Source organism: Durio zibethinus, chromosome 12 (genome assembly GCF_047325235.1).
Source record: "Durio zibethinus cultivar Kanyao isolate XHJ-2024 chromosome 12, ASM4732523v1, whole genome shotgun sequence".
Classification (NCBI taxonomy): domain Eukaryota; kingdom Viridiplantae; phylum Streptophyta; class Magnoliopsida; order Malvales; family Malvaceae; genus Durio; species Durio zibethinus.
In genome coordinates, this window is record NC_143173.1 from 25012414 (window position 1) to 25039060 (window position 26647).

General features: G+C 32.9%; 2 protein-coding genes and 1 pseudogene across 8 annotated transcripts; 2 read left to right on the forward strand and 1 right to left on the reverse strand.

Annotated features, from left to right (window-relative positions):
- Nucleotides 1-16052: 16052 nt before the first annotated feature.
- LOC111297820 (uncharacterized) lies at nucleotides 16053-18004 on the forward strand. Of its 2 annotated transcripts, none has more exons than XM_089741388.1 (2): nucleotides 16053-16386; nucleotides 17495-18004. In XM_089741388.1, exons 1-2 carry the CDS (start codon nucleotides 16345-16347, stop codon nucleotides 17759-17761), a joined length of 309 nt encoding a protein of 102 aa, XP_089597514.1. In that variant the 5' UTR covers nucleotides 16053-16344; the 3' UTR covers nucleotides 17762-18004. The 2 variants fall into 2 exon arrangements, with proteins under 2 accessions (XP_089597514.1, XP_022748164.2); XM_022892429.2 differs by lacking the exon at nucleotides 16053-16386 and adding an exon at nucleotides 16768-16961.
- A 1968-nt stretch (nucleotides 18005-19972) lies between these two features.
- Nucleotides 19973-21933, reverse strand: LOC111297821 (uncharacterized). 5 transcript variants are annotated; one of them, XM_089741384.1, is made up of 5 exons: nucleotides 21789-21933; nucleotides 21399-21599; nucleotides 20522-20574; nucleotides 20336-20424; nucleotides 19973-20214 (listed from the first exon to the last, which is right to left on the reverse strand). In XM_089741384.1, exons 2-5 carry the CDS (start codon nucleotides 21548-21550, stop codon nucleotides 20146-20148), a joined length of 363 nt encoding a protein of 120 aa, XP_089597510.1. In that variant the 5' UTR covers nucleotides 21551-21599; nucleotides 21789-21933; the 3' UTR covers nucleotides 19973-20145. The 5 variants fall into 5 exon arrangements, with proteins under 5 accessions (XP_089597510.1, XP_089597509.1, XP_089597512.1 ...); XM_089741383.1 differs by having other exon boundaries at nucleotides 19973-20223; nucleotides 21789-21928; XM_089741386.1 differs by lacking the exon at nucleotides 20522-20574 and having other exon boundaries at nucleotides 20336-20453; nucleotides 21789-21930.
- On the forward strand, nucleotides 21752-23870 carry LOC111296091 (transcription initiation factor TFIID subunit 8 pseudogene; annotated as a pseudogene). The gene has a single exon (XR_016326181.1). The product of XR_016326181.1 is annotated as a transcription initiation factor TFIID subunit 8 pseudogene (transcript).
- Nucleotides 23871-26647: the final 2777 nt, after the last annotated feature.

Genomic DNA, 26647 nt, shown 5'->3' on the forward strand with positions numbered 1-26647 from the left:
TCATGCATCTAGATAAAAGGTATGCCTTTTATCCAAGCATCTGGATTCATCCCATGCATGAGAACAACCATTTGACTATGAAAATGCGTTTTGATGCACAGTGCTTTTGCAAGTAATTAGTGAAATGGCTGTGGCCCTGCATGCAAGTAATTTTGCAAAAGGTCAAAAGGAAAGCCTCGAAAGAGGCCTTTAAAGGTCGAAAGATGAGACTTTCATAAATAAATAAACAGATCATTTAGTATTATAATGGCTGAAAAAGTAAACTCCCCTACCTTTCCTTTGCCAAGCAGCAACATGAACACAAAAAAAAAAAAAAAAAGATGACAAGGCTGCTTTTTGGATTGATTATATGTAAACGCTTGAATGAATTCAATGAAACAACATATAAAAGAACAAATGACCCTATGGAGTTTTCTATGCATTCACAAGCGTACGTAGATGTTTTGAATTGTTTTTGTCGAAAATGGGACAACAAAGTAGTCAATTATTTAGAGGATAAGAAACTCACTCCTTTGCTTCCATCATCCAATATGCTTTTTAAAGACAAGTTTGGTGGTATAGTCTGTCGCATAGAGGAAAAATTAATTGCATGTCTCTCGCATCCCCTAAACACACACAAAAGATAGAAAAGACTTACATAAAATTTTATAGGTGAAATTTATGAAATTTTTTATTAAAAATGAGTAAATAAAAACTAAAATCGAAAATCAAAATGATAAATTAAAAAATCTTGACATATAGGTCAAGTATATAAATTTTGAAAAAATTTGAATAAATTTTGATATATTTATTAAATAAATATTTTTAGTAAAACTATTAACATAATTTTTACTGTTAAATAAGTATCGATCAAATTTGAATTATAAATAATATTTTAAATAATTTTTTACATATTATTGATTTTCACATTGAATTCTATTAATATATAAGTTTGAATTTTTTATTAAAATTTTTATTTTTTCATTTTTAATAAAAAATTTCATGAACTTTACCTATGAAGCTTCATGTAAGTTTTGTCCCACAAAGGATTAGTCAATTTACTCTTTAGACATTACTTGCCTTACACAACCAAAAACTTTGTTTAAATACACACATTTCCTCATCAAGCAAAAGCATGTTTTGTTTTCTTGATTTACAGATGTGGGTTTTAGTTTTCTAATTTTGGGAAGCTTAATTCTTTAATCGTTTTATGAAACATGAAATTCAAGGTTGGTTTTTTTTTTTTTATAATAAAATCATAATCTGGGATAGAAAAAAAATTATCGTTGCTAGGATTTAAACTTAAATTTGTAAAATATATTTTTTTATTGAATGCATGAATCGATTATATTAAATCTTGATTAAAATTTAAGATTAATTTTCATCGACAAACAAAAAAAAAAAGAGTGATCATATTCATCATTAAAAAAGCAATAATCTATAACTTTATAATTATATTCATTTTAAACTAATCTGCATTTAATTTTGCAAGTAATTTTCTAGGATATGACATATATATTGTTTGTACCAAGCTCCGATCTTAGGGTGTTTCTGGAAAAACGAAAGAGAAAGGCGATAAGAGGCAAAGGCAATGTGTGTTCCTTACATTTACACTTTAACCCGTAAGTCAGACAGAATGAGGTCGGGAAGGAAGTAGGAAGTAGGAAAGAGGAAATGAGTCTAGGACCAACTTACTTTAGTGGTGCCTAGACCTTTATATTTATAGGTAAGCAATAGAGAATCATCATGGGATAAAAGGACAGTGTCAAGCTGATATGGCACTGAACATGTCAGATCGACCTAACATGTTAGGTTAGCCCAAATGATAGAAATACCCTTAATTGTCTACTGAAAGCTTTTAGAAAGAAAAATGACCACTATGTCCTTTAGACCACCAAATGCCCCTAACATTCTATCCTTTTGCCAAGTAGTCTGAGTATTAGGCTACTAGATGTTTAGTCAACGCATCTAGTGTAGGGTAGGTGAAAAATAAGGAAATAATGTGAAATTTGATTCTTCGAGGCTGACGTCATGGAGAAGGTAAATATTTAGTGATAAATAATCTTAGGTCATGGTTCGATCTGGTGAGAATCTAATCTTACACATATGCCTTGAACTAAGTGTATGGCCAGCTTGAAGGTTGTTGAGGTGTAAATTATTCGGAGTGATTTGAAATTAATGGCAAAGCTCGTCTAGTCGACATGAGACTTGTGTTTTATTTCAGGGGTTTATGTTTAGACCTTTACTTTGAACTTTAACGACGAGCTAGGCATTCGATCCATTCTGAGGAGTTGTATGGTCTGGCTTATTCGAGCTCAGGTTCATTTGATCCACCTAGTCTGCCAGTATTAAATAAAAAGAGAGGTAGTTTGAGCAAAAAATTTGGATAGGAAAGACGAATAAATGTTTGCATGTTTTTACTCTAACGTATGGCATAATCTGTGCCATTCCTCTAATATGCTATACGTCATATAAAGGGGTGTTGGGGCTCTAGTTTTTCACCTTTTTATGTTATTTGCTTTCGATCCAATTTTTTTAAATATTTTGATCTTAAATGCTTTTCAGCCTTAAAGTTTTTTTACATTTTCTTTGGTACATATTTTTAACTATGTTTTCTAGTGTAAGTTCCGGGGAGGTCGAAAGTTACCAAGTAAAACCTAAGCGGGGTCAATGTGGGTAAAATGATGATGATTTGATTCCACCATCTGTTAGGAACAATAATTGTGAAAAGATGGCTTTCTAGTTCAATCTGATATTCGAAAAAAAGAAATGACAAAATAAATAAAATGCTCGGGCAAGAGAAAAACGGATCCTAAGCATGAATGAGCTATTTGCTCAAATATACTTCAACCTAGAAAATCCATGACCTTTTTCTATCTCTTAGGTTGGTCCATCTTCTATGATCAACTTTTCTTCATCTTTGGTTGTTCCCGATCATATCAAAATTTTTCTATTTTTACTCTTTTCTCTATCAATGCTCTAGTTGTCACTTTCATTCCACTCAAATCAATTCTTGTCTAGATCTCTTTCTCTTCTGAAGGATCTCTACCTCATCTCTTTTCTTTCGGAGTTGAATTACTCTAAGCCACAGTTTCACCTCAAAATCTTAGTTTTTCTTATAAGTTAAGTTTTCTGACGATGATTCTAATGAGAAAGGTTTTAAAGAAGAACATAACGAGAGAGTACCTCAACTAAAAAAATGATGGCAAGGAGGGAGTTTTGTGGGGTAAGATGATTTGGTCAAGGTTTTTGTATAAACTCCCTGTGACCTTAATATGATCCTTAAGGATGTGATGAGTGAACTAAAGGGCAGAGCAAATCTTGAAGACTATCTTAACATTTGTTTAACTCATCACGTCTGCACTCAGTTGATGATTTTTTTTTCAAATAGGGGTATAGTATAATAATATCGAACTTCTCATATCGGGTCACTAATAGACTAGAGCCATATTGACTTTATGTATATTAGGCTTCTTTTGTGGTCGATTCAAAGTTTTTATTTCATTCTTTATTTGTTTCAATTTTTAATTCTTTTAATTTAACCATTACTCAACTCACTTCTAATTCTATATGGTACATAGTTATTTTTATATTTTTTGTTAGCATTTAAATATTATTCCTTCTCTTCTTCTATTTAAGAAATTTTTTTCTTTAAAAAAACACCTTAATGATAATAGGTGGTACTACATAACAGCTCGATCTAATAAAAAATTATTTATTGATTGCTCGAGCTTAATAAAAAATTAAAAACTATTTTTTTACCTCAAAAAGTAAAAAATAAATAAATATGGTGAGTTTGAGGTAGAGTTATTCTCGAGGTTAAGACATGGGAGATAAGAAATAGGCCTAATGCTTTTGAGGACACTCCAGTGACTCTTTTCATTCTAGATCTATAAGATCGAGATAAAATTTTAAAGTACACTTGTAAAGGAGAACTCGTCATTGATGCCCACAAGCTGACCTTCTCTAACATAATAAACAAGACAAAGTATTAATGTAGGTTTAAGGTAACCTCTAGGATTATATTTTAACTGATTTTATTTAACTATTAGCTTAATTTTACAGAGATGGCTAGCAATAATGACTTTGACTTCGGGTTGTACTAGCATGCCTTTAGGCCCAAAAAAAGGCCAAAAGAAAATTCAACTCGAGACCCTGTCTTGTAGGAGAAACAATGTCATTAATACCTATATTAGGGTGGGTTTAAGGTAACCTCATAGGAGTTTATTTTAACCTGATTTTATCTAACTATTAGCTCGATTTTGTAAAGATGGCTAGTAATGATGACTTTGGCTTTAGGTTGTACCAGTATGATTTCAGACTTAAAAAGGGCCAAAAGAAAATTCAACTCAAGACCCTATCTTGTAAAGGAGACAAGGTCATTAATACCTTATTACATTACTATTCTGTAGCCTAAAAAATAAAATGTAGGGTTGATCAAGATCTATCTTCAACATTAACACCAATACCTCTTTTTTTTACCAAAAAACCATGAGTGAAGGTCTTTTTTTCCACCATAAAAAACCCATAGGCTAGGGTATTAAAGCTCAACTTAGAGAAAATCTTGACAAGGTTGGAGTATGCTCTAACTAATGACCCTACCACAAACTTCGATGTGATGAGAAAGTTTTGTAAGGTTGTGATCCTTCATCTTAGTGAGTACTACCTGACCTTAGCTCAATTTTTTATTATTTTTCATTTTTTTAAGTCTGAATTCTTTTCGTGTAGTCCAATAAAAGTCTCACCTTAACTTTTTAAGAACACTAGCCACGCACTCCACCATGCTTACCTCGTCATAGGTCACCTATTAAAGGTTGATAAAAACATTGCCATCCTGGTCAAAAAGCATAAAAAGAGCTCAGACGCATTAGACAATGTCAGGTCTAGCCTCAGTATGTCACACAAAAATTAAGCTAAGCTGAAAAAGAGAAACAATGAGCTGACAACAAAGCTAGAGGCCTTCTCGATTGATGAAGCCTTAACTAAGTCCATGAAGGAGTAGGTCGACCTTAAGTTTAATGATGCTCAGGCCGAGATACAAAGCTAAGGTCTGAGTCAGAGGACATAAAGAGAAGAGAGAAAAATTGAAGATAAAGACTATGAAAAAGTTCAAAGCTTTTAACAAATGCCTCCAAATAAAGGTGAAGTTATCCAAAAAGAATATGCTTGGCGCATTCCAATTGGCTAATGATGAAGTATTATTTAAATTTTTCACCTTCAGCCTCGACCTCTCTGATATTGATATCAATAATATCATATCGAAGTATTTTTTATATCAGCCAAAGAAAGAGAAAAAAAAGTAAAAAATAGAAAAAGATGATGATGAGGCCATAGACAAGAGCATGAGGTTGTTCTTAGCATGAAGGATGAGGTGAAAGAGGCTAAAAAGGTTGAGGTAGTTGTTGTTGTTTCTACTGATGAGGATGTTGCTCCTGCTGCCACTAACATGCGATTTTTTTTTTTTTTAACTTTTGTAAATATTTTGTTAATGTATGAGGTCAATTTTTGTAGTAACCTCAAATGTTGATGACTTATTTGACAAACAATTTTTGTATTTAACAGAAATGAAATAAAAAATTTTTATTCAATTCAATTCAAGTTTCAACTCAGTTTTGTTATAATTTTTTTTTATTTGCACAAGTTTAAGCACGATTAATCAAAAAAATTTAAGCCTGGTTAACTAAATTGAGAATTTACATAATCATTTTGACTAAATTAACTTGAGAATTGATCTAAGTTCTAAATCAAATTTTGTTAGATCATTTAGGCATAAGCTCATTAAGCATAGTTTGATTTTTTACATTTCAGTACAATATACAAGTGTGAGCTTGACTGAGACTGAGCTACTGAAAGTAGACCTTTAAATTATTTATATTCCATGTCCTTGAGATGATGTTGTCATTCATATCTTATAGCTTGTAGATCACATCATAGACGATCTTTGTAACTACATATGGTCCTTCTTAGGTTAATGTTAATTTTTCACCTCGATTATCTACTACTGAGGCTTTAACTTTTCTAAATACTAGGTCATCCTTCCTGATGTGCTTATGTTTAACCTTTTTATTATAATAATTGACTACCTTTTGTTGATAAGCTGCTATCTGTGTTAGGGCTATGTCCTATTATTTTTAGACAATATTTAGGTCGAACCTAAATGCTTTTTCATTTTTTTTTCTAACCTTAATTTGACTCTTAAGTTTGAAAGGTCAATCTCAACATGTACCACAACCTCTATTTCAAATGCCAGGTGGAATAGAGTTTCACTAATTGGTACTTTCATAGTTATCTTCAGGGCCTATAGCATCCTTGGTAGCTTGTCGATCCATTTCTCTTTTGCTGCATCAAGTCTCTTCTTCAGGGCTTTTAATATTGTTCTGTTCACAGCTTTAACCTACCCATTGGACTGAAGATGAGCAACTGACGTGAACCTAAGGTCAATGTGAAGGTTTGAACATCATTTCTTGAACTTTGGGTTTTCAAATTGTTTGTCACAGTTTATTACTATAGATTGAGGTAAGCTAAATCTGCAAACTATATTATTTTACATAAGTTTCTCCACTTAGACCTCTGTAGTAGTGGCTAAAGTCATGGTTTTAAGCTATTTCATGAAGTAATCTATCGTTATTAAGAAAAATCTTCTCTGGCCCATGGTCAAGGTAAATGAGTTGAGAACATCCACTCCTCATTGCATAAAGAGTCATAAAATGATGATAAGGGTGGGTTCAGTCGAAGGGAGATATTGCACATGAGCAAACTTCTGATGTTTATCATATTTCTTTACCAATTCGATTACATCCCTTCTGATAATAGGCTAATAGTAGCCTTACCTAAGCACTTTATATGCTAGTGGCTAAGATCCAATGTGGTTTCCATATATTTCTTCATGGATTTCTCGTAAGATGTAGTCTGCCTCTTTTTCATCAACACATTTTAGATAAGGTAGGTTAAGGAACCTTTTACATAATTTTTTTCTTAATCATCGTGTACCAAAAATTGTTCTTTATTAGTGCTTTAGCTTAAATTCTATCTTTTGGTAATATTTTCGTAGTTAGATATTCTTTAATCAGTATCATTTAGGTTATTTTTTCTATGATTTATCCTATGAGCTTATCTTCAGTGCTCTTATATGTCAGTTCTTTTACCAAAACTTGACCTATACTTTTATTTTTATTTCTAATGCTAACTTAGATAAAGAGTCTATTAATGAATTTTTTAATCTCGATATTTTTTTCACCTCGACTTTTTCAAAATAAGCCACTAAGTCTAATACCTTGTCCATATACTTTTAAATTATGTCCTCTCGAGCTTCAAACTCTCTATTTATTTGGTTGACCACTAGTTGAGAGTCACTATACGGGATTATATATTTAACATTGAGTTTGGTGGCCAATTTTAAACTAGCTATTTGTGTATCGTATTTTGCTTCATTATTAGAAGCCCTATACTTAAATCTCGAGGTGTATGTGTATTGTAATTCTTTCAGACTGATTAAAATAAGATCAACTTCTTCACTATGGTATATAGCTGATCCGTCAACAAAAAGCTTTTAGTTTTTCTTATCTAGGGTATCTATTTTGTTCTCGAGTTATCTTTCAAGGTAACCTGAAGTGAGTTCTATGATGAAATCTACTAGCATTTGAGATTTCATTGTTAACCTAGGTAAAATGTGTAGGTCAATTTCACTGAGCTCTATTACCTATTTGATTAGCCTTTTTGATATTTTGAGCTTTTGTAAAACCTATCTTAGTGGTTGATCGATCAACACGTGGATTTCATGGGCTTGAAAATATGGCCTAAATTTTTTTGCCAATGTGACAACTACGTAATTTAATTTTTCTATACTATTGCAATTGATTTTAGGCCATGTTAATACTTTACTCACAAAATACACCGGTCTCTATTTCCTTTATTCCTCTTAGACCAAAATCGAGCTAATAGCTTGGTCCATAGTGGATAAGTATAAGTATAAGGTTTCATTGAACCTTAGCTTAGATAGAATAGGTAAAGAGGATAAGAATTCTTTGAGTTCTTCAAAAGTTTTTTGACACTAAAGAATCCACCTGAAGTCAAAGATATTTTTGAGAATTTTAAAAAATGATAGACATTAGTCTACTGACCTAGACATGAATCGACTTAGGATGGCTATTTTTTCAGTTAACCTCTGTACTTCTTTTATCGAGGTCAATTCTTTCATGTTTAGGATTGCTTGAACATTTTTTGGGCTTGCTTTTATTCTTTTTTTATTAATCATGTAACTGAAGAACTTACCCGAGGGGACCCTAAAAGCACATTTGCTTAGGTTAAGCCTCATATTATACTTTTTCAATGTGTTAAATGTCTCTTTGAGATATTTTAGATGCTTGATCAAGCTCTTACTCTTAACTATCATGTCATCCACATATATTTTTATATTGTAATCGATAATTTTTAAACACTTTGTTTACTAGCCTTTAATAGGTCACTCGTGTATTATTCAATCTGAAAGATATTACCTTGTAACAGTAAAGGCCTTTCTCAGTAATAAAGGCTATTTTTTTCTCATTGTCCTTTAGCATTTTGATTTAGTTGTAACCAGAATACACATCCATAAAACTGAAGAGGCCATATTGGCACTATTGTCCACCAGTAGATCTATGCTAGGGATAGAAAAGCTATTTTTCGAGTAGGCTTTGTTTAAGTCGATAAAGTCAATGCTTATCTTTTATTTTTTTGATGTGTTTTTTTTACTATGACCACGTTGGCTATCCATTTAAGGTAGTAAACCTCCCTAATAAAGCTTACTCATAATAATTTATTAACCTCATCTTTGATGGCTTGTTATCTTTATCGGATAAAGATTCTTTTTTTTTATCGAACTAGTTTTACCTCGAGATTAATGTACAGCCTATGAATGATCACTTCGATATCAATCCTGAGCATATTAAATGATGTCTAGACAAATAGGTCGGCATTATCTCTCAAGCGTTAAATTAACTGATCCTTATGTTGAAGTTTGATTTTGATCTGTATATATTTTTTAAGGATGCCTTCCCAGAATAGGACTGTTACAAGATCTTTGACTGGTTCAGGTCGATTTCATCTGAATTTAAGTTTTGATCAATTATCTCTTTTTATTCAATTAGGTCGAGATCATTCTTTGCTAAAACAGATCTTGATATGATGATTAATATATTATGGATAACTTGCTGAATATGCATGTAGTAAAATTGGTATGTATTTTTCATTTCATACTATATTTTGATTAGCATATTAGCTCAGTCCAAATGACATGCGATTGTTTATGCCAACTTAAAAACTTGGTCATCTTTAGAGTTACCTCAAAAAATTCAAAAAACAGAATAAAAGTTTTCTTTTTGTTAGAGCTTAATAGCTCAAAGTGGCTTAAAAGTATGCTTATGTCAGGTCAATTTTACGTTCTATGTTTTTACTTGTGGCTTCCTACTTCTTATCAGCTTTCGTCGTTTATCCTTTCTTTGTGCTTTCATTCTCGATTGAACTGTCAATCTACTTTTCAGTCATCTTTTTCATTATTATAATATAACACTGATGTGCCATGGATTGGTCTTCCCTAACCTCTCCAACCCTATTAGGTGTTGAGAATTTTACTTTCAAACAGGGAGTTGAACCTATAAGCCACATAACAGACTGGCTGGGTTAGCCTAATATCGTGATGTCCAACATTATAAATTCTATGATCGAGGTGATTGTCTTGGGTTTTGTCCTAAAAAGATCAACAGTTTGATTACTCATTTTACGGACACTTGTTTATTCTTGAATCCCACCAATGTTGTAGTGATCAATTGCAACCGATCTTCACCAATTTCCATATTCTTTATGGTACTATAGTATATAATGTCGATCGAGCTTCCATTATCGAATAAGATTTTCTCGACTACATGTTGTACACTATGATCGTGATCACTATAACATCATTATGAGTGTGCTGGATTTTTTCAAGGTCTTGTAGGCTAAATGAGATTGGCTCATCTCTCCAATATTTTTTTTTTTACCATAGTGCCCACTGCCATGATCATGCCTGGGTTGGATTTCTTTTTGGTCAAGGTAGAGCTACTTCCAGTGATCACATTAATCACTTTGACGATCAATCTATTATTATCAATTCGATCTTATTTTTGTTTCACATAATTTTTTTAGTATTTTTTTCTTCCCTTTTTTGGCCTTTTTTCTTTGCCTTAGATGGGTTCTCTTTGATATTGTCTATAATTTGTTTTGAACTAGCCTTATTTTTTTTGTTCCACAAACCTTCTTAGCTAACCTCTCCTTATCAAGGTTTCAATCTCATTTTTCAAGTCAACATAATCTTCAGTGTTATGGCTTATGTCTTTGTGAAAGGTATATATTTTGGTCGGATCTCTCGTTGTATTTTATCTTAATGGCTTTGGCCATTTGAGATCAAATTTTTTTTCAATTTGTATCAAAATCCTTTCTTAAAAGGCATTTAGTGCAGTGTAGCTTTTTTTTCCACTTAAGCTTTTAGCCCTATGCTATCTCTCTCTCAGGAGAATATCATAAAAATCTTTACCTTTTTTACGATCGAATAAGGGGGATAAGCCTTTCTCATCTCGATTAGTTTTCATTATAGCTTCAACATTTATATACTTATCAATAAGACGTCAGCTAGAGTTCTAGGTGGTTCTAGTGACAGTTAACTTTAAGTGGTACTCTTTGTCGTTGAGTTCACTTGTCAAGGTGGCCACAGCGACCATTTACTCCAAGTCTTTAACTTGTAGAGCTTCCGTGTTAAAACACGTAATGTAGCTCTTTAAAGAGTTATTTTGACCTTGGTAAATTGGCATCAAGCTTAAAGTTATCTTTTTTGCTCTTTGACTACTAACAAATCAAGATAGAAAAGAGTGACTGAGCTCTTTAAATGTGGTGATTGACCTTGGTTCCAGGTTGTTGTACTAGGATCGAGCTACGCCCTTCAATATGGTAGCCAAGGTTTTGCACATTAGAGTTTCATCTGTGCCCTGCATTATCATGTTAGTCCTATAAAGTTCTAAATGATCGAAAAGGTCGAAAGTATCATAATATGTTTTCAAGGTCGGCATTTTAAATCCTTTAGGAAGCATGGCTCTATCAATTTCTTCAATAAATTCAAGGTCTCTAGGAACTTGAGCTCATCCTCAAAGGCTATTATTTTCATTTTTAGCTTTTTTTTTCATGGCCTGCATCCGAGCTTTTAAATATCTGTTCGATTGGAGTTTAGGGTTTATTTGTTTGGATTTTAGGTCATAGCATATGTTGAGTTATGGCTAAGGTATTGGTGGACTAGGGTGGTGTGCTCCTCTTCTTTAGAGGTCGAAAAGACTTTCACCTATTTATAACTCAATTGTCTGATAGCGGCTCCTCGACCAAGGGTAATTAGGTTATGCATTTTTGAAACTTACAGTGGGGTTATGATTTGTAACATTTGCTTAAGGGCCTACATCTATTTGGTCAAGGCTTGAAATTGTTTCATGGTCGGTTCCACGTGGGTTATTGTTCCAGCTGAGATGGTTGTCTCTCCTTCTTCTAAGGTTTTTTTCTTGGCAATATTGCTTTGTGCTTGGCTAATGAGTGAAAAAAGGCCCATACCTAGGGCGTCAAATGTTTGTTCCGAGCTCTAACCTCAGAACGTTCTTAGAAAAACAAAAGAAAAGGGTAGTAAAAGGCAAAGACAAGATGTGTTCCTTGCGTTTACAATCTAATGCGTAGCTCAAATAGAATGAAGTCGAGAAGGAAGTAGGAAGGAAGAAATGGGTATAGGATCAACTTACATTAATGGTACCTAGACTTTTATATTTATAAATAAGCAATAGGAAACCATCAGGGGATAAGACAGTGTCAAGCTGATATGATACTGAGCATGTCAGACCAACCTGACATGTCAGGTCGATGCAAATGATAAAAATATCCCTAATTATCTACTAAAAGCTTTTAAAAAAAAAATATCAACATACCTTTTTGACCATCAAATACCCCCTAACATACGTGTATATATATATATTTCACACAAAGCTCTACATTTCCACACACAAAAGTCAAATTTATTTCATTTCATGATAATACATATGTCTAATAATCAAATTTCCTTTAAATTGATGCTCTTCTAGAATTTAATATCATTGATGGTTAATTTGAGTACGAAGAGACTTGATTTGAATGGAAAAAACCCAAAACCATTGTATCCGCTTTTCACTGTAATATATATGTTTGTCAAGCTAAGAACCAAGTTTTCTTGCTGGCGATGATTGCAACTAGCATTGGCAATGGACCCCCTTGATTAGGCCACATTGGGGTGATGAAACCAATCTTGAGCCACTGTTCCAAGTGGAAGCCTCGTAAGCCTGTATGTCATGGCTCATGACTGTGAGATAAGGAGGTCGGGGTTTCAATCACATACGTACCTAACTGCACTCATAGATTATTTTTTTTTTTTGTTTTCTTTAATTCAAAATGATCTTAACTTAATTTGTTTTGCTTTTAGATATAAACATAATTTGAACCCTAAATAATTATCTGCATCCAAATAATCCGAATAACAAAGCCATATAGTTTAAATCCAAAATAATGACCTAAATCTTAAATATAAAATGATTGCACTTGATATAATTAAAATTTTTTTGAACTAAAATAATTAACCTGACTTGAAATGATTGGATCCAACTCATTCATTTACTATCTCTATTATTGACAATTTAAAACATAATATAAAAATAATATAAATAAATAATATATAAATAATATAGTTTAAAATTTTTAAAAAAATCAAAAAAATTTTTTTTTTTATATTTTTATATCAATACAAACTATCATACATAATTTTTATATAAAATATGATATAAATATAATATTTTATATAATACGATAATATAAATTAATAAATTTAACTATCAACCAAATTTGATGGAACCTTGATGTTTACACCGTTTTATTTGGTTACAAAGATCGAATCAAAAGCATGTTAAAAATTTTACGTTTTGATTTCAATTAAGTTTTGAGTACCAAATTAAATTTTGTACTGGCTTTATCAACACTTTAATTATTTATGTTAGTGTTGAAAAAAGATTTTAAAATTAAAAAAAAAATGCTATTGAATGATGGCTCAAGCAAGTCAAAAACTGATTAATCAATTGGCCAATAGCTAGTTCGTGCATGTGACCCAACAGATTAAATTTTAAAGTGCAAGAAATGATAAGCTTCCAGAGACCTTAATTAAGTGCTATTGGACTAATCCAACCAAAAAAAACAAAGTCACCAGAATCTTCTTTGGTTGCTTACTTATCTATTGACTATTTGCAAAACTTGTGTTCTAAATCAAGCTGCAATTACCAATAAATGTAAGTTAATTATTATAGGAAGCTTTCTCAAAAGAAGCTTTTACCAATATTCTAATTTTAATGCAAGTCTTTGCTATGATATACTTTGATTTTGAAATGAAGAAACCTCGCTTAAATTTGTTCACACCAAAAATTTATAGAAATTTAACAAGATTTTGAGGGGTGGCCTCCTCAAGGGTGATAACGTAGGCTATTATATATTCTTAAGAGATTTTAAAATATTGATAATGGATTTAGGATAACCTAATTTGGAAATTATAAGAAGAAGATAATGAATTGTAATAGAAAAAAAACTAATAAAGATGGATATTGATCTGTCAGGATCACTCACAATATAAAAATAAAAACAAATTAAGAAAGGAGGAAGAGTGATGACGTTGAATTGTGAGAATGCCCCCATGCATCCATGCATGCTTGACATGCATAAATGCATGCCATTGATGATAGGGAATGGGTTTTGATAAGGATTTGGACATGGACCATCTGATACGGGCCAGGGGGAATGTTATGTATAATCATTGATTTTACTCCGATTAGATATATTATTTATATAATGTAAAATATTAATTATTTATAAATTTATATTATATTTTTATATAAAAATTATGTATCATAATTTATATAAATATGAAAATATGTAATATAAATTTATAATTTTTATTAAAATTTTAAATTATATTATTTTTATATTTTATATTTTATATTTTATATTTTATATTTTATATTTATTATCATATTATATTTTAAATTATTATATTTAAATGGAGGAAAGGGATCGGTACAATGAAATAAATGTGTAGTTAGCCACCGGAAATGAAGGGGACACTTGGGTCCCATTCCACGTCAGTTACACATGGCGCCTTGTTGGAGTTTGAAATTGCACGCTAAATGTTTGGTGTCCTTTTCCCCAATTCAGCCGCACCTCATCCTCTTTCCTCCTTCCCATGTTCTATATTTTTTTTTTCTCAGCTCCTTTTTCAATTTCAAATTCCACAATTTGACTGCCAAGGGCAGAAGGTTTTGTTTTTTTGCTTTTTTTTTTCAATTAATATATTTTTGCAATAAGTTCAAAATCCTTTATTTAATATGTAGTCTAAATTTTATAGGTTGTTGTTAACAACTCAAAAGTATTACTAATTTTTTCCCTTATGTGTTATGATTTTTTCTGTTATTTTATTTGTCAAACACAATGATAATTAAGGGTTTCAAAATTCGATTTTAATATAATTGATCAATTGAATTGATTTAATTTGATTAATTGATTGATTATTAAATTAATTTAAGTTGGTTATCGAAATTAATTTTAAAAAAAAATTTTGACTTTCATAATACTAAAAATATATGAAATAAATTATTTTATTTTAAAATTTATTAGAGTTTTTAAATTAAAATTTTGATATTTGAATATTTTATTAGATGATTTTATTTAATTTATTTTAAATATGAAAAATTAAGAGTTTAAAATATAATTTAACGTAAAAGTTATTTATTATTTGATTAACTAAAAAATTTAACTGATTAGTCGATTAATTTTCAAAACTAACATATTCAATTAACGAAAATGAAATAACATAATTAAATTAAATTAATTTTGAATAATTTAGTTTAAAATTAATTAAATTGATCGAATGAACACTTTTAATATTAAGTTGTTAGTAGGCTTATTATCAAAACCATTAAAGAATTTTTTTTAATTTATATTTTATACATTATCAGTGTATAAATTTTATATATTGTTAGTAAATTATATGATATTATTTTATTAATGAATAAATATCATCTTTTAAAATATATGTATAAAAAATTAATATATAGTTTTTTAAATTTAGTCATTAATAAAATGCTATTTCTAATTCATTTTATTAATAAATTAATATTATTTGATTCAATAATCGTATATAAATATTACATATTGATAGTGCTTCTTTACCAAATTAAAGCTTAAAATTTTCCTTTTTTTTTTTCAACTTGGGTTTCTGGTCAAAAAAGTGTTTTAATCAGTATTTGTTTCTATTCACAGCCCACGTGCACTCCATCAAGTTTTCTTTAGTCTAACCTTTTGGCAAATATTCAACTCTTGATATGAAAGTGTCTTTGAATCTTCAATCAAAGCTTTGAATCTGTAATTTCGATTAGGAGGAAACAATACGAGCATTTGCTTGATTTTAGTTTTCAGTATCGACTTTTCCGCATTTTTTAACTTTAGCCCCAAAAGAAGGAAAAAGAGAGACAAAGCAATAACGAGCTTTGATGCATGAAAGTTGAAAACTTTAGCAGGCCCATGGCAGCCGCCAGCCGGAATCCAAATTGGGTTCATTAAAGTAACTTTCTTGGGTCCATGAGAATCAGTTTACCCTCAGCTCCAAACACAAACAGCCCAAGTTCTTTGATGGCTTGATATTGGGCCTGGTCTATATGGGATGTTGCTTAGCAAAAAAAAGAAAAAAATTGGGAGAATTTTCTTTTGAAATGTGATGCAATATATGGCTTTTGGAACGCATTTTTCAGTAAATGCAAATTGTTCAAGACTAGAGATGATCTGGTGGTATATCAGGGGATTTGGTACTTATAAATTAAGAGAAATTATCTTATCCTACTCTCTTTAACAGCATGATAGAAAGATTTTTTTTTTAAATGATTCGCCAAATGTAGAGTATGGATTGGTTTTTCTTTTGCTTTTTATTTGTAAAGAAGCCTTCAGAAGCTTCGGAAAGAGTTCTTCGAGAACTGATCATGCATTGGTCGTCCATTAACTAAGGAATCCTAGAAACCTCAAGAACTTGGGTAATCTTTCTGCCTTTTAACCATTGAAAACTTCCATTGTACCAAAAGGGTGATAACAAAAAACAATGCTGATCTCAGATTCTCCTATCTTGTTCTTCTTCCAAACCATCATTGCATTCATCCTCTTCATCATTCTTTTACGCGTAACGCTTGTATTCTTCATCCTGATCCTCCTCTTTGCCATCTGCTCTGACATTGTTTACATCCTTTTGGACCTTCTCTGCCTTCGTGAGTTATGGACAATCCTGAAGCTGATAAATTCTTTAACCCCCAAATGGTATGTTCCCCATCTTCTTTTGCTTCTCTATAAATATATCAATCAGCTTAATACTTCAGCTATGTGTCTCTAATCTTTGGATTCTTTCTCCATGGTTACTCTTTATTGTATTAGCAGCCCAGAAATAGTAGTCAGTTTGCCAGAAAAAAAATCTATTAGAGTTGGAAGCCACATAATTCACCAATGATATCCACCAATAAAAGCCACACATTTCAAATAGTCAAAACCAAAATGGCATCAGCCCAACCACCCAGGCCAGCCTTAACCTAAAAAAATCATCAAGCATACATACAACAGATTCCTCATACTTCGGAACATCAAGAATCTTGATTATTTTACACAACAAATGTTCCCAATATGCAAGGAGTTATTCTGCTCATAGATTCCCCTTTCTCTCTTATTCTAACCCTTCTTCTCTTCATCCTTCTTTTCCGCTTTGCTCTCGTTTTTCTCTTTCTCAGCCTTCTCTTCCTTCTTTGTTCCCACTTAGTTTTCATCCTCTTCGATCTCTTTTAACTTCAATGGCTACTCCTCAGGCTGCCAATGACTCCCCTCAGCCTTCCCAAACCAAAACAGTGAGTTTCTCTACGTCTCTTGTTACGAATAATTGAAATATTATGCTTATTCGAATACTGGGTTTTTGAAAAAAAAATTGATTTCTTTGATCAAACTCTGATTTCAAGGTTGAATTTTAATTTAAGGTTAGTCTATGTATTGGGTTTTGGTTGTTTTAGTTGGAAATTTCAGTTTAGTGAGAGAAGTGCTATAATGGGTGGATAAAGCACTTATTTTTAGTCTGTGCTAATGAGGGTTATAGTCTCTTCCTTCGGTTTTAATAATTGGTTTTGGTTGTTCCTTTGGGAAATTCAAATTTGCATATATAATGGGCATATATTTGGAATTTTCTGTATATTAATCAATTTAGTTTGTGCCAATTAGGGTTTTATGTCAGTTTATTATTATTTTTATATAGTGGCTTTTGGATGTTACCTTGGAAAGTTTAACATTTTGAAGGTGATGGACCTCTCTTGATTTGATTGTGCAGTTTAGGTATTTAAATCTCTATTTCTATATTGATTGTAATGGATTGTGGAATTTGATGGTGCAGGTGCGGGTTGTCATAAAGGGTAGGGTTCAGGGTGTGTTCTATAGGAACTGGACGATAGAGAATGCCACTCAACTGTGCTTGAAAGGTTGGGTTAGGAACAGGAGGGATGGTTCAGTGGAAGCTCTTTTCTCTGGGAGCCCGGACTCTGTTCAGGGGATGGAGCAGAGATGCCGTCGTGGTCCACCAGCTGCCATGGTTACTGGGCTTCAGGTTTTCCCTTCCAATGATGATCCTGGCACCGGATTTGAGAGGAAGCCAACAGTCTGATAACACTATATGTAAAGAGATTACCCCATTCTATATAGTCTTGCTGTCTAAGGAATAAAATTGCCGAGTGGTAGTGAATACTGATGGTTAATTAGTATTTATGTTAATGAATTCTTAAGTATGCTTTATAATGGTCCTTTTCCATTTAAATGAATTTTGTTTGATGAATATTCTGTTCCTTAATTCACAGAATGACAATGTAAGACTGTGAATGGAGAAATGAGTCATGTATAATTTTATGTATGCTTGCTAAACTTGGTTATCCCATACATGCCTGACCTTGGAAGTGTGCTCATATAATTTTTTCTCAATCATGAACAATTTTGCACAAGATGCTAATTCATATTTTGATAGTTTCTTCATATATACCTGGATTTCTTTGTCCAGCCTTAAAGCTAGTTTGCCTTGACTTGCTTTGAAAGGAATGTATATTTGTGATGGCTTATCTTTTCCATTTTTGCCATATACACTTGTCCCAAAAAAGTAGTCAATCATTTCTTTACTTGTGCTGGTTGAAGCATGTTCTTTGTTCTCCTAGCATGTTGTATGTTGTGTACTATGTTAGCCGTGAAAATGAGATTACTATAGTGCTTGTTTCTTTCCTGCATTTAGTTGTTCTGTTCATTCATGTGATTATCTGTGAACTGTGTCTGCCATGAAATGGATGTAACCATCGTACTAAATTTCCTTATCTCTGTTGTCTGTTGTGATGATTTATTCTGCCCCAGACATGTTAAATGTGGTTTCCTCAATTTGAGCATTTTTTTTCCAATTTCATGAGGTGCTTAGGGATGGCCAACTTCTGATGATTGTGATAGAAGCTTCATGATAGAATTATGCATCCGCATGCATCAAGCCATGGTGCAATAGTTGTTTCATTTCGCTCTTTCATATATTTTGCAACCATGTTGTTCGCAATGTTGCTAATATTGTATGTTTTATCCAGCATAAGGCCATAATTTTAACATGAGTCTATATTGTGGAGTTTAATGCAAATGTCATGATGTGATACACAGTTATGAGGTGGGCTAGGAAAAATTAGGGATTTAAGTTGTGTGCTTATGATAGGAATTAGGGTCAGGTTTTGAGAGTTAACTTGGGTTGAAGTGTAAATCTTTTAAGTAGATTGTGTTTGCAGGTTCTGAAAGTGGAATGTCAAAGGCACATTTCATTCAACTAAAATGGGGGGTGCAACTGAGCTATCAATGTCAAAAACATCACATGTAAAAAGCACTACACTCTATGGTCCCCTAATGAACTTCTCCTTCATTTTATCTGCCATCTTTTAGGTACGAAATGCTATACGTATACCTTGCATTGCCTACCAAGAGTCTCATCGTGTAGTTTGCGTCACAGATTCTTAGGTCTTATGGTAGTTCTTTGATCAGTCCTTAAATGTTACATTGGAGTTAGCACTCGGTGATTGCAAGTTTAAAAGAGTTAAAGCGCGCAATGTTTGTTTCAACCATATAAGTAGTAGTGTAAACGGGTGTAGATGGTTTTGAGGGTATGCTAGTAACTCGAAAAAAAAAAATCTTGGAATGGTTTCTGATTGGATTACTTCAGGAACATGTACCAACACAGGTGGCAAAAGCTATAAGCTAACAACACTGATACGATCCGACTGATATGTCTGAAACGCAACTCAACTTAAATCCACTTAAAAAATCTCAATTACTTGAGAGTTGAAACTCAACTCAAAGTACCCAAAAATCAAAATTGATTCGAATGTGATGTAATCTTTTTCCATTTCAAGTTTTAATGAGGTTAAATTAAGTGCAACAAAAAGTTATTATCAACAACAGAAGATGGAAAATTTTCCCTTTCCTGCTTATATTTGTATTTATATTTCAGTGAATCATCATAATTCACTTGCATATTTTACAACACTCCAGGCAATTTATCTCCATTTTTTTGTTTTCAAATTCAAGTTTGTGTGATTCATATCCAAGTAATTAGAATTAGACCAAATAGCTAAGACTTTTTGGCACTCAAGTATTTTTAAGACTGTATTCATATGTATGTATGATACCTTTAACTTTCTAAACCTAGCATTCAACAAAATCTCCCTCCCATGTTCCCGGTTCTTATTGGTATTTTAAACAACAAAATCACTAATCATTCACCCTCTTCAATATAAAAAAAAATTCCGCATTATCGAATTAGCAGATTTGAGAAAGATATGAGAAAGATAGGCTTCACACAACAGCATAACAAGAAATAAACAGATAAAGATTGATAAAAGAGAAAGACTTCATATCCACCAGACAGCATAATCAGTAGGAAAGAAAGGATGAAGCAATAATGGTTCACAAACTTTTCAGCGGGAACAATCCTCTTTGTCCAAACTACTTATCAAAGAGCATGCCTACACAAAAGAACAACTAAGGGAAGTAGACAGGCCAGTTGAAATAATACGAGTCCCTGTGATCCTTGTCCATGTATTCATTCCACTGAAAAGACTAGAAAGTGAAGGTTTCATGAGAACATTTTATGTCCGCTTCTAAAAGGACTTTGCTTTTATAGTTGTTTGTGATATCCAAGAAAGAAACCTTAAAATATCGAACAACATACCTTAATTTTGTATCGTTGTTTCTTTGCCTTTGCTTTCTTCCAATGGTAGTGTTCAAATATCATTGCTTTGTCATTTGACATATTCCAAACTATTAAAAAAAAAAAGAAAAATCTGGACCTGTGATATTGAGGTTGAAGAGGAATTTATAACTGAAGGCTAGATTAGAAGAATGCAGAAGCAGGCACCTATGCATAAAATAAGTAGCAGAACACATAGCTGAAGGGGCTTACACAGATATCTTTTAAGAAAAAAAAAAAAAAAACTCGTATAAATACAATGATTGAGAGACCTATTGGTTTCTGCAGATGGATTAAAATGTCAAATATTCATGTTGGCAAGACTAACACAAATATGGCAAGTTCTTACTGAAAAATTTTACATTGATATAAGCATGTTTGATGAAATTGTTCTGGTACAAGAATAGTTACAAAATCACAAACAAATTAAAAGTACCTTGCACCTGCCCTCAAGTGGATCATAGTTACTGAGGCAAAATACATGCATATTATAGAGAAGTACGAGAAGTTAAGGAGGACAATAATTCCAGAGCTTCAGAACGGAATTTTTTTATAAAATCCACCAATAAACCAAACATGTCAAACTCAATTTAGTCAGGAAAATAGCTATAAATTCCAAAAGAAAGAGAAATTTGCACAAAGCCAACTTGCTAAAGCTGCCGGCAAATAAGCAATAGGAGCTCTTAAACACTAAAATTTGTTCATTTGCCAAATGCCAACTGCTCAAAAACTGGGAAATTGAGACTTCAAAAGTGAAGAAATGCTACAATCTACCCATTCCTCAAACCAGACTATAAGCTTAATTGAAACAACAAATTATCTGCCTTCTACTGTTAATAATTAAACTAAAAATCACAACCTTATAATATTGAAATAAAAAATAATAATATAAACTTTAATGCAAATAAATTTCAACCATTTTCAATAATTTCAATCTACAACCACAATCACAAAATCCTAAATAAACCACTTGGGGAAATTAAACATCAAAATCACAGCTTGGAGATGAAACTGTCCAATAAACATAAAAGGGAGTAAAAATTACTTGAATTGGTTAGCGAGCTGCCATATGTAAGGGTTGAACCAAGTGATAACGGAGAAAGCAACCGACCCGATCCATATATTGACGAACCAATCCGGACCAGAATGCGGCACTCCTGGGTCCCCTCTATATGCATTGCCAAAGTACTTCTCCATTTCCAAAGCTTCTCTCTTTCACTCCGTCTTCAGCTCTTCTTCGGCTCTCCTGCAACCACAAGCCAAGTTTTTATAGGAACATAAAAACAACAAATAAAATGAAAATATAGTCTTGGGCCGGCCTGCTAGGCCCGAATTGAAAGCGAGTAGTAAGTAAATGATACTGGAGAGCGTGGTGTAGAGGTCTATAAATTAACCCCCAAATAGAACTTCCACTGCATCGGCCTCTAACGCTCACCTGTTTCGAATTTGAATTTCGCTTGATCCGCTCCTTTTTTAGGGTCTTATAAGGGTTTTTGTTCAGTTTCTCAAATTTCCCTCATTTTTCTTCTACTTTCCTTACCCTTTTTTGGAAAAACTTAAAACCACTGGGAAAGTTAACGTCTTTATTAGGGTTTTGTTTTGGGTTTGGTGCGCTTCAAAATTTGGCTCTGTTTCTTCGATTCCAGCTGAAGTTGTTCTTTTTCCCAGTTGATTTGAACTTCTTGATGATTGGTAAGGCTTCAATTTCTGTTCTTTGTCCACAAATTTGATTCTTTTTTTTTTTTTTCTGTTGTAGAAGCAGAAGTTTAAACCGTTTATAGGGCTTCTTGGAATCAGCTGTTATTTTTTGTTTTTACTTGTTTTCTGAGAAAATATAGAAAGAAAAAAAGAAAAACTGGGTTTGTTTGGTTCCTGGGTTTTTCTTCTAAGAAAACGATAAGTTTTCCTATTGACAAGATAGAGGGTAAGGGCTAGTTCTTATATGAGTAATTAGTTGGAGATTAATGGGATGAAAGACAAGATAATGTGAGAATTTGAGGGGAAATCTGTAAAATTTGATATGAGGTTTTGAACATGAGCCATGGAGATGTGGAGAGTACAAGAGATACAAGGAAGAGTGAAGACCAGCGTAGTTTGTCATTGGGAGGACCGAAAGCTGATGACTTTTGGAGAGCGGTTTCAAAGATTGCGGTGTTACAGATATGTGAGAGTGTCGGTTATGAGAGATTTAAAGAGTCTGCTTTGGAGGCTCTTACTGACATCTCAATCGGATACCTCTGTGACTTAGGAAAAAATGCAAGTTTTCATGCTAATTTAGCTGGTAGGACGGAATGCAATCTGTTTGATGTAACTCGGGCTTTAGAAGATTTGGGAGCTTCTCATGGATTTTCGGGTGCTTCAGAGATTGGGAATTGTCTTGTAGGCTCTGGCACAGTTAGGGAAATGGTTCAGTTTGTGGATTCCAAAGAGGAAATCCCATTTGCTCAGCCAGTGCCTAAGTTTCCAGTTGTTAGGAATAGGAAGCTGATTCCAAGTTTTGAGCATATGAATGAAACTCCGCCTGGAAAGCATATCCCAAGTTGGTTGCCGGCTTTCCCTGATCCCCACACTTATATTCATACTCCTATGTGGAATGAGAGGGCATCGGATCCTTGTGCTGATAAGATTGAGCAAGCAAGGCAGCGGAGAAAGGCTGAGAGGGCTTTGCTGAGTTTGCAACAGAGACTGGTGTGTAATGGTTCTACTGGAACTTCGGCTTCCATGGTTGTGGATGCTAAAAAGGGAAAAATGCACGAAGCTGGAAGTAACCCTTTTCTTGTTGCCCCACTGCAACCTGGGGAGAAAGATATGTCACAGGTTGTTTTCCCAGCTAAGCTTTCTGATGAAGTGAGCAAGGGCAATCATGTTTCTGTTCTAGAGGCATTTGCTTCTGCCATTGAAGCAATGAAAGATGGGCCATCAAATGAATTATATGTTGAAAAGACACTCCTTCCCGAAAAAAGGCCTGCTGTTCATTTCAACTTCAGAACTGGCAAGAAACTCTTGGGTCAGTCCATAGATTTGAGCTTGCTGAAGAAGGGTGAGAAGAGGACAACACTCTTTTTAAGCGACGAAGAGAGGGATGATAAGAAGAGGAGAGCGGAGTTTATTCTTCGACAAACTACAGAATATCCAATGGAGCTTAACCAATCTTAAAACTGTATTTTAGGTTGTTCTTTCTTTAAATCTCATAAATATTTTTAGTAATCAATCGTTTTAGTGGGTCATGGATGCTTTATCTTATGTTCATGCTAACTGAGGACTTGCATGGATGTTTCGTAATCACACTGTTGGGAGACCCACTCTAACATATTTTAGAGGCATGGGAGCAATTGTTTTGGTATCAGTAGCTCTAGTCTCAAGTAATTCTTTGGAAATGAGGTTCCTCTATTTTTGGATTATGCACTGAAAACTCTCTGCCTACGGTTTCAAGAACTGTATTCTTTCACTGACGTGTAATTTGTATCCATTTACGATATCATCTTTTCAACTTGAACGAATTTATGCTCTTAAGAAACTCTTTGATGTGAAATCATTTTTGTGCTCAATATTGATAAAAGAAGTTCCAGTTGATCACTCCATTTTAGGCTGCAGCAAAGTAATTATTTAAGATTTGCTTTATAACAAAAGGGGAAAAAAAAGAGAGAGCGAAGCCAAATTAGGCATCTGAAAATTGATTTGAAGCTATTGAATATGTGACAGAGAGATGAGATTGATGCATGTGCGCTTCCTGCACCCTGTGCCTGGTTTCTTGGCCTTTGCATGCACTTATCTGCTATTGTTGAAAAGGAAGGATTGCTTGTTTCCTTAGATTCACATTTCAAATATGAATGAATGGAGCACAGAGCTATACCAATGTAACGCCTATAGAAAAGACTGTTTCGAACCTGTAAAATGATGTCTTTACAATACCATTGTAAATCCATGAGTTATGCTTTTGTGATAAGATGTTTTCAAGTTCACTTTCTTCACAGGGGATGGTTAAAGCACCCTTTTGATTGAAGCCATATTCTCGTTCTGCTGCATCTAATAACTTGATAAATGGTGGATACCTTAGATATCTTAGTGCAACAAAGAATTTCTTGGGCTCGCCATGTTGGAGCACGACAACTGAGAAGTGCCCCTTTTTGGAAGGTCCTGAATTTCCTGCTCTTCTAGTGCTTCTGTCATCCTGGGTTTGCCAGCAAAAAATGGAGACGAAACTGCTCATCGGCTGTCTCATTGCATTCTTAGCCGTGAAATTGAAGCTATACTTTCTCTGTTTCTTTTTAGCCATATCCTTCTGCAATTCTGCACAGAGCTTGTCTCCCTCTTCCTAAATTAAAGACGTCTCTTATTTGGATTTTTGTTGTCTGTAAAGTTAACTTCTGTTGGATATAAATAGGAAACGAACCCGCCCTGCCAATTATTACTTATTGTGATGCACATGGTCTTCCTCTCAACCCTACGTGTGAGGTTAAGAAAAGGACTCCCTGATTGAGGCTGTGGAAAGAATTTGTTGACACGGTTACAGGATTTGATGACGACCATGATAATCGCATTAGATAAGCTTCATTTTCTTTATGGTTTCATGTCTTCTACTAGAAACGCTTGAGCCCCCATATGAGAAGCAAACCACATTAGTTTAGTTATTGTAGTCCACAAAACTTGCAGATGTTCAGTTCAAGCAGCATTGCATATTCTCGTGGGGAAAAACATTGTGAGTTCATTATCTCTATGGTTCCAAAACTTCATTATTGCATCAGATGATATGTTTTGCACTATGCTGTTTTGTTTGTTGAATCTGCCAATTGTCGTTGCAAACATTGCCACGTCTGCTTGTTTAGTATATTCTAATTGCATCCAGATAACACAGAAAGTGTGGCGGTAAAGGGGAAAAGGACTACATATGGGGGCTGTCGGATTTTGGATTGTGGGGGATAAGTGCAACTTTTGGAATGATACGTAACAATATTGGATTATAAGAGCCTGGATAAGATACACCTCAAATGTGCATGCATGGATAAATTGTCCACGACAGTGCATGCATCTGGCAAAGGGCGTTTTTCTTGCACAGTTGTCCTTCTTGGTTCAATTTGCTCAAGGAAAATATCCAACCTAACTATTATCTCTTATATGCTTCTCTTTTATGGTTTTTTTATCAAAATTCATATTAAAATACTAAATACGAAATATTTTTTTATTTAATTTTTGCTAAAATTTTAAAACTACATAATTTATATATATATATATATTTTATTATTTTTATGTTGTGTTATAACTTTCTAGTGCATCATTCCATCCGTACTCAAACTAGACAGTTTCTTTACGCAAATTTCAAAATCAAAGCAAAAGTATCTAGGCTAGGATAATTTTGATAAGAAAATGCCTGCAACTGTCTTGGGCAGCCATTAATAAGCATGTGGAGTTGCTTCTGCTGTTAACAGAGACAGTCAAAGTAACCTTCCCTTCTTCTGCAAATATAATATCTGCTATGTAAGATTACTTGAGATTATATTCCTTTTTAAGGCCAAATTCAAAATCACTTACTAGAAATTGGAAAATTTAAAGTATTTGCTCCATACCAAGCATGAAACAGGTTAGAACTACAGACAAAAGACAAAACATTATACAATCAGTGTCCTTAATCAAAGCACCATGAAGCTTCTTCGATCTTAGTAATGCTTCAGCTTCATATCAATTTCTAAAGGAAATGCTTTGGCTCTGTGATTGAAGATCATAAAATCCAACTTTGCTGATGAAGAAACCAAGAAAACCATGAAAAAGCACAAATTTTTGTGCTATTTTTTTTGTTACTAATGCTACACTGGAAAATAAATTTTTTTATTCTGACAGACACGGTGTCGTATCTTTCAATTCTTTGTAACACAAACCCATTGTTCATCTTATTTGGGCCTGCATGCAAGATTCTCATTTTATTTGTGAATTTTTTCTGTTGTGGGTTTTAAATTGGGCTTGTTATGGTCCAGCTGAAATATCGGTTTGAATTAAAAATGGCAACGAAAGGGTATCTGTTATTTTTAGATATTTATATCCGATTCTATTTAATATTTATAATATTTAAATTTATTTAAATATTTGTTTAAGTTTAGTATCATTATCTAAATTTAAATCAATTTAAATAAATACTATTCATTTAAATATTTAAATATGATAAATTATTTATTTAAAATTTTGTTTTTTTATAAAATAAATAAAAATTTAATTTAAAATTTAAGTTCACTCTTATTTAATAATAAATAAAAATTAATTTTTATAATCCGAAACCTTCTATAAATATAAAATTTTATATAT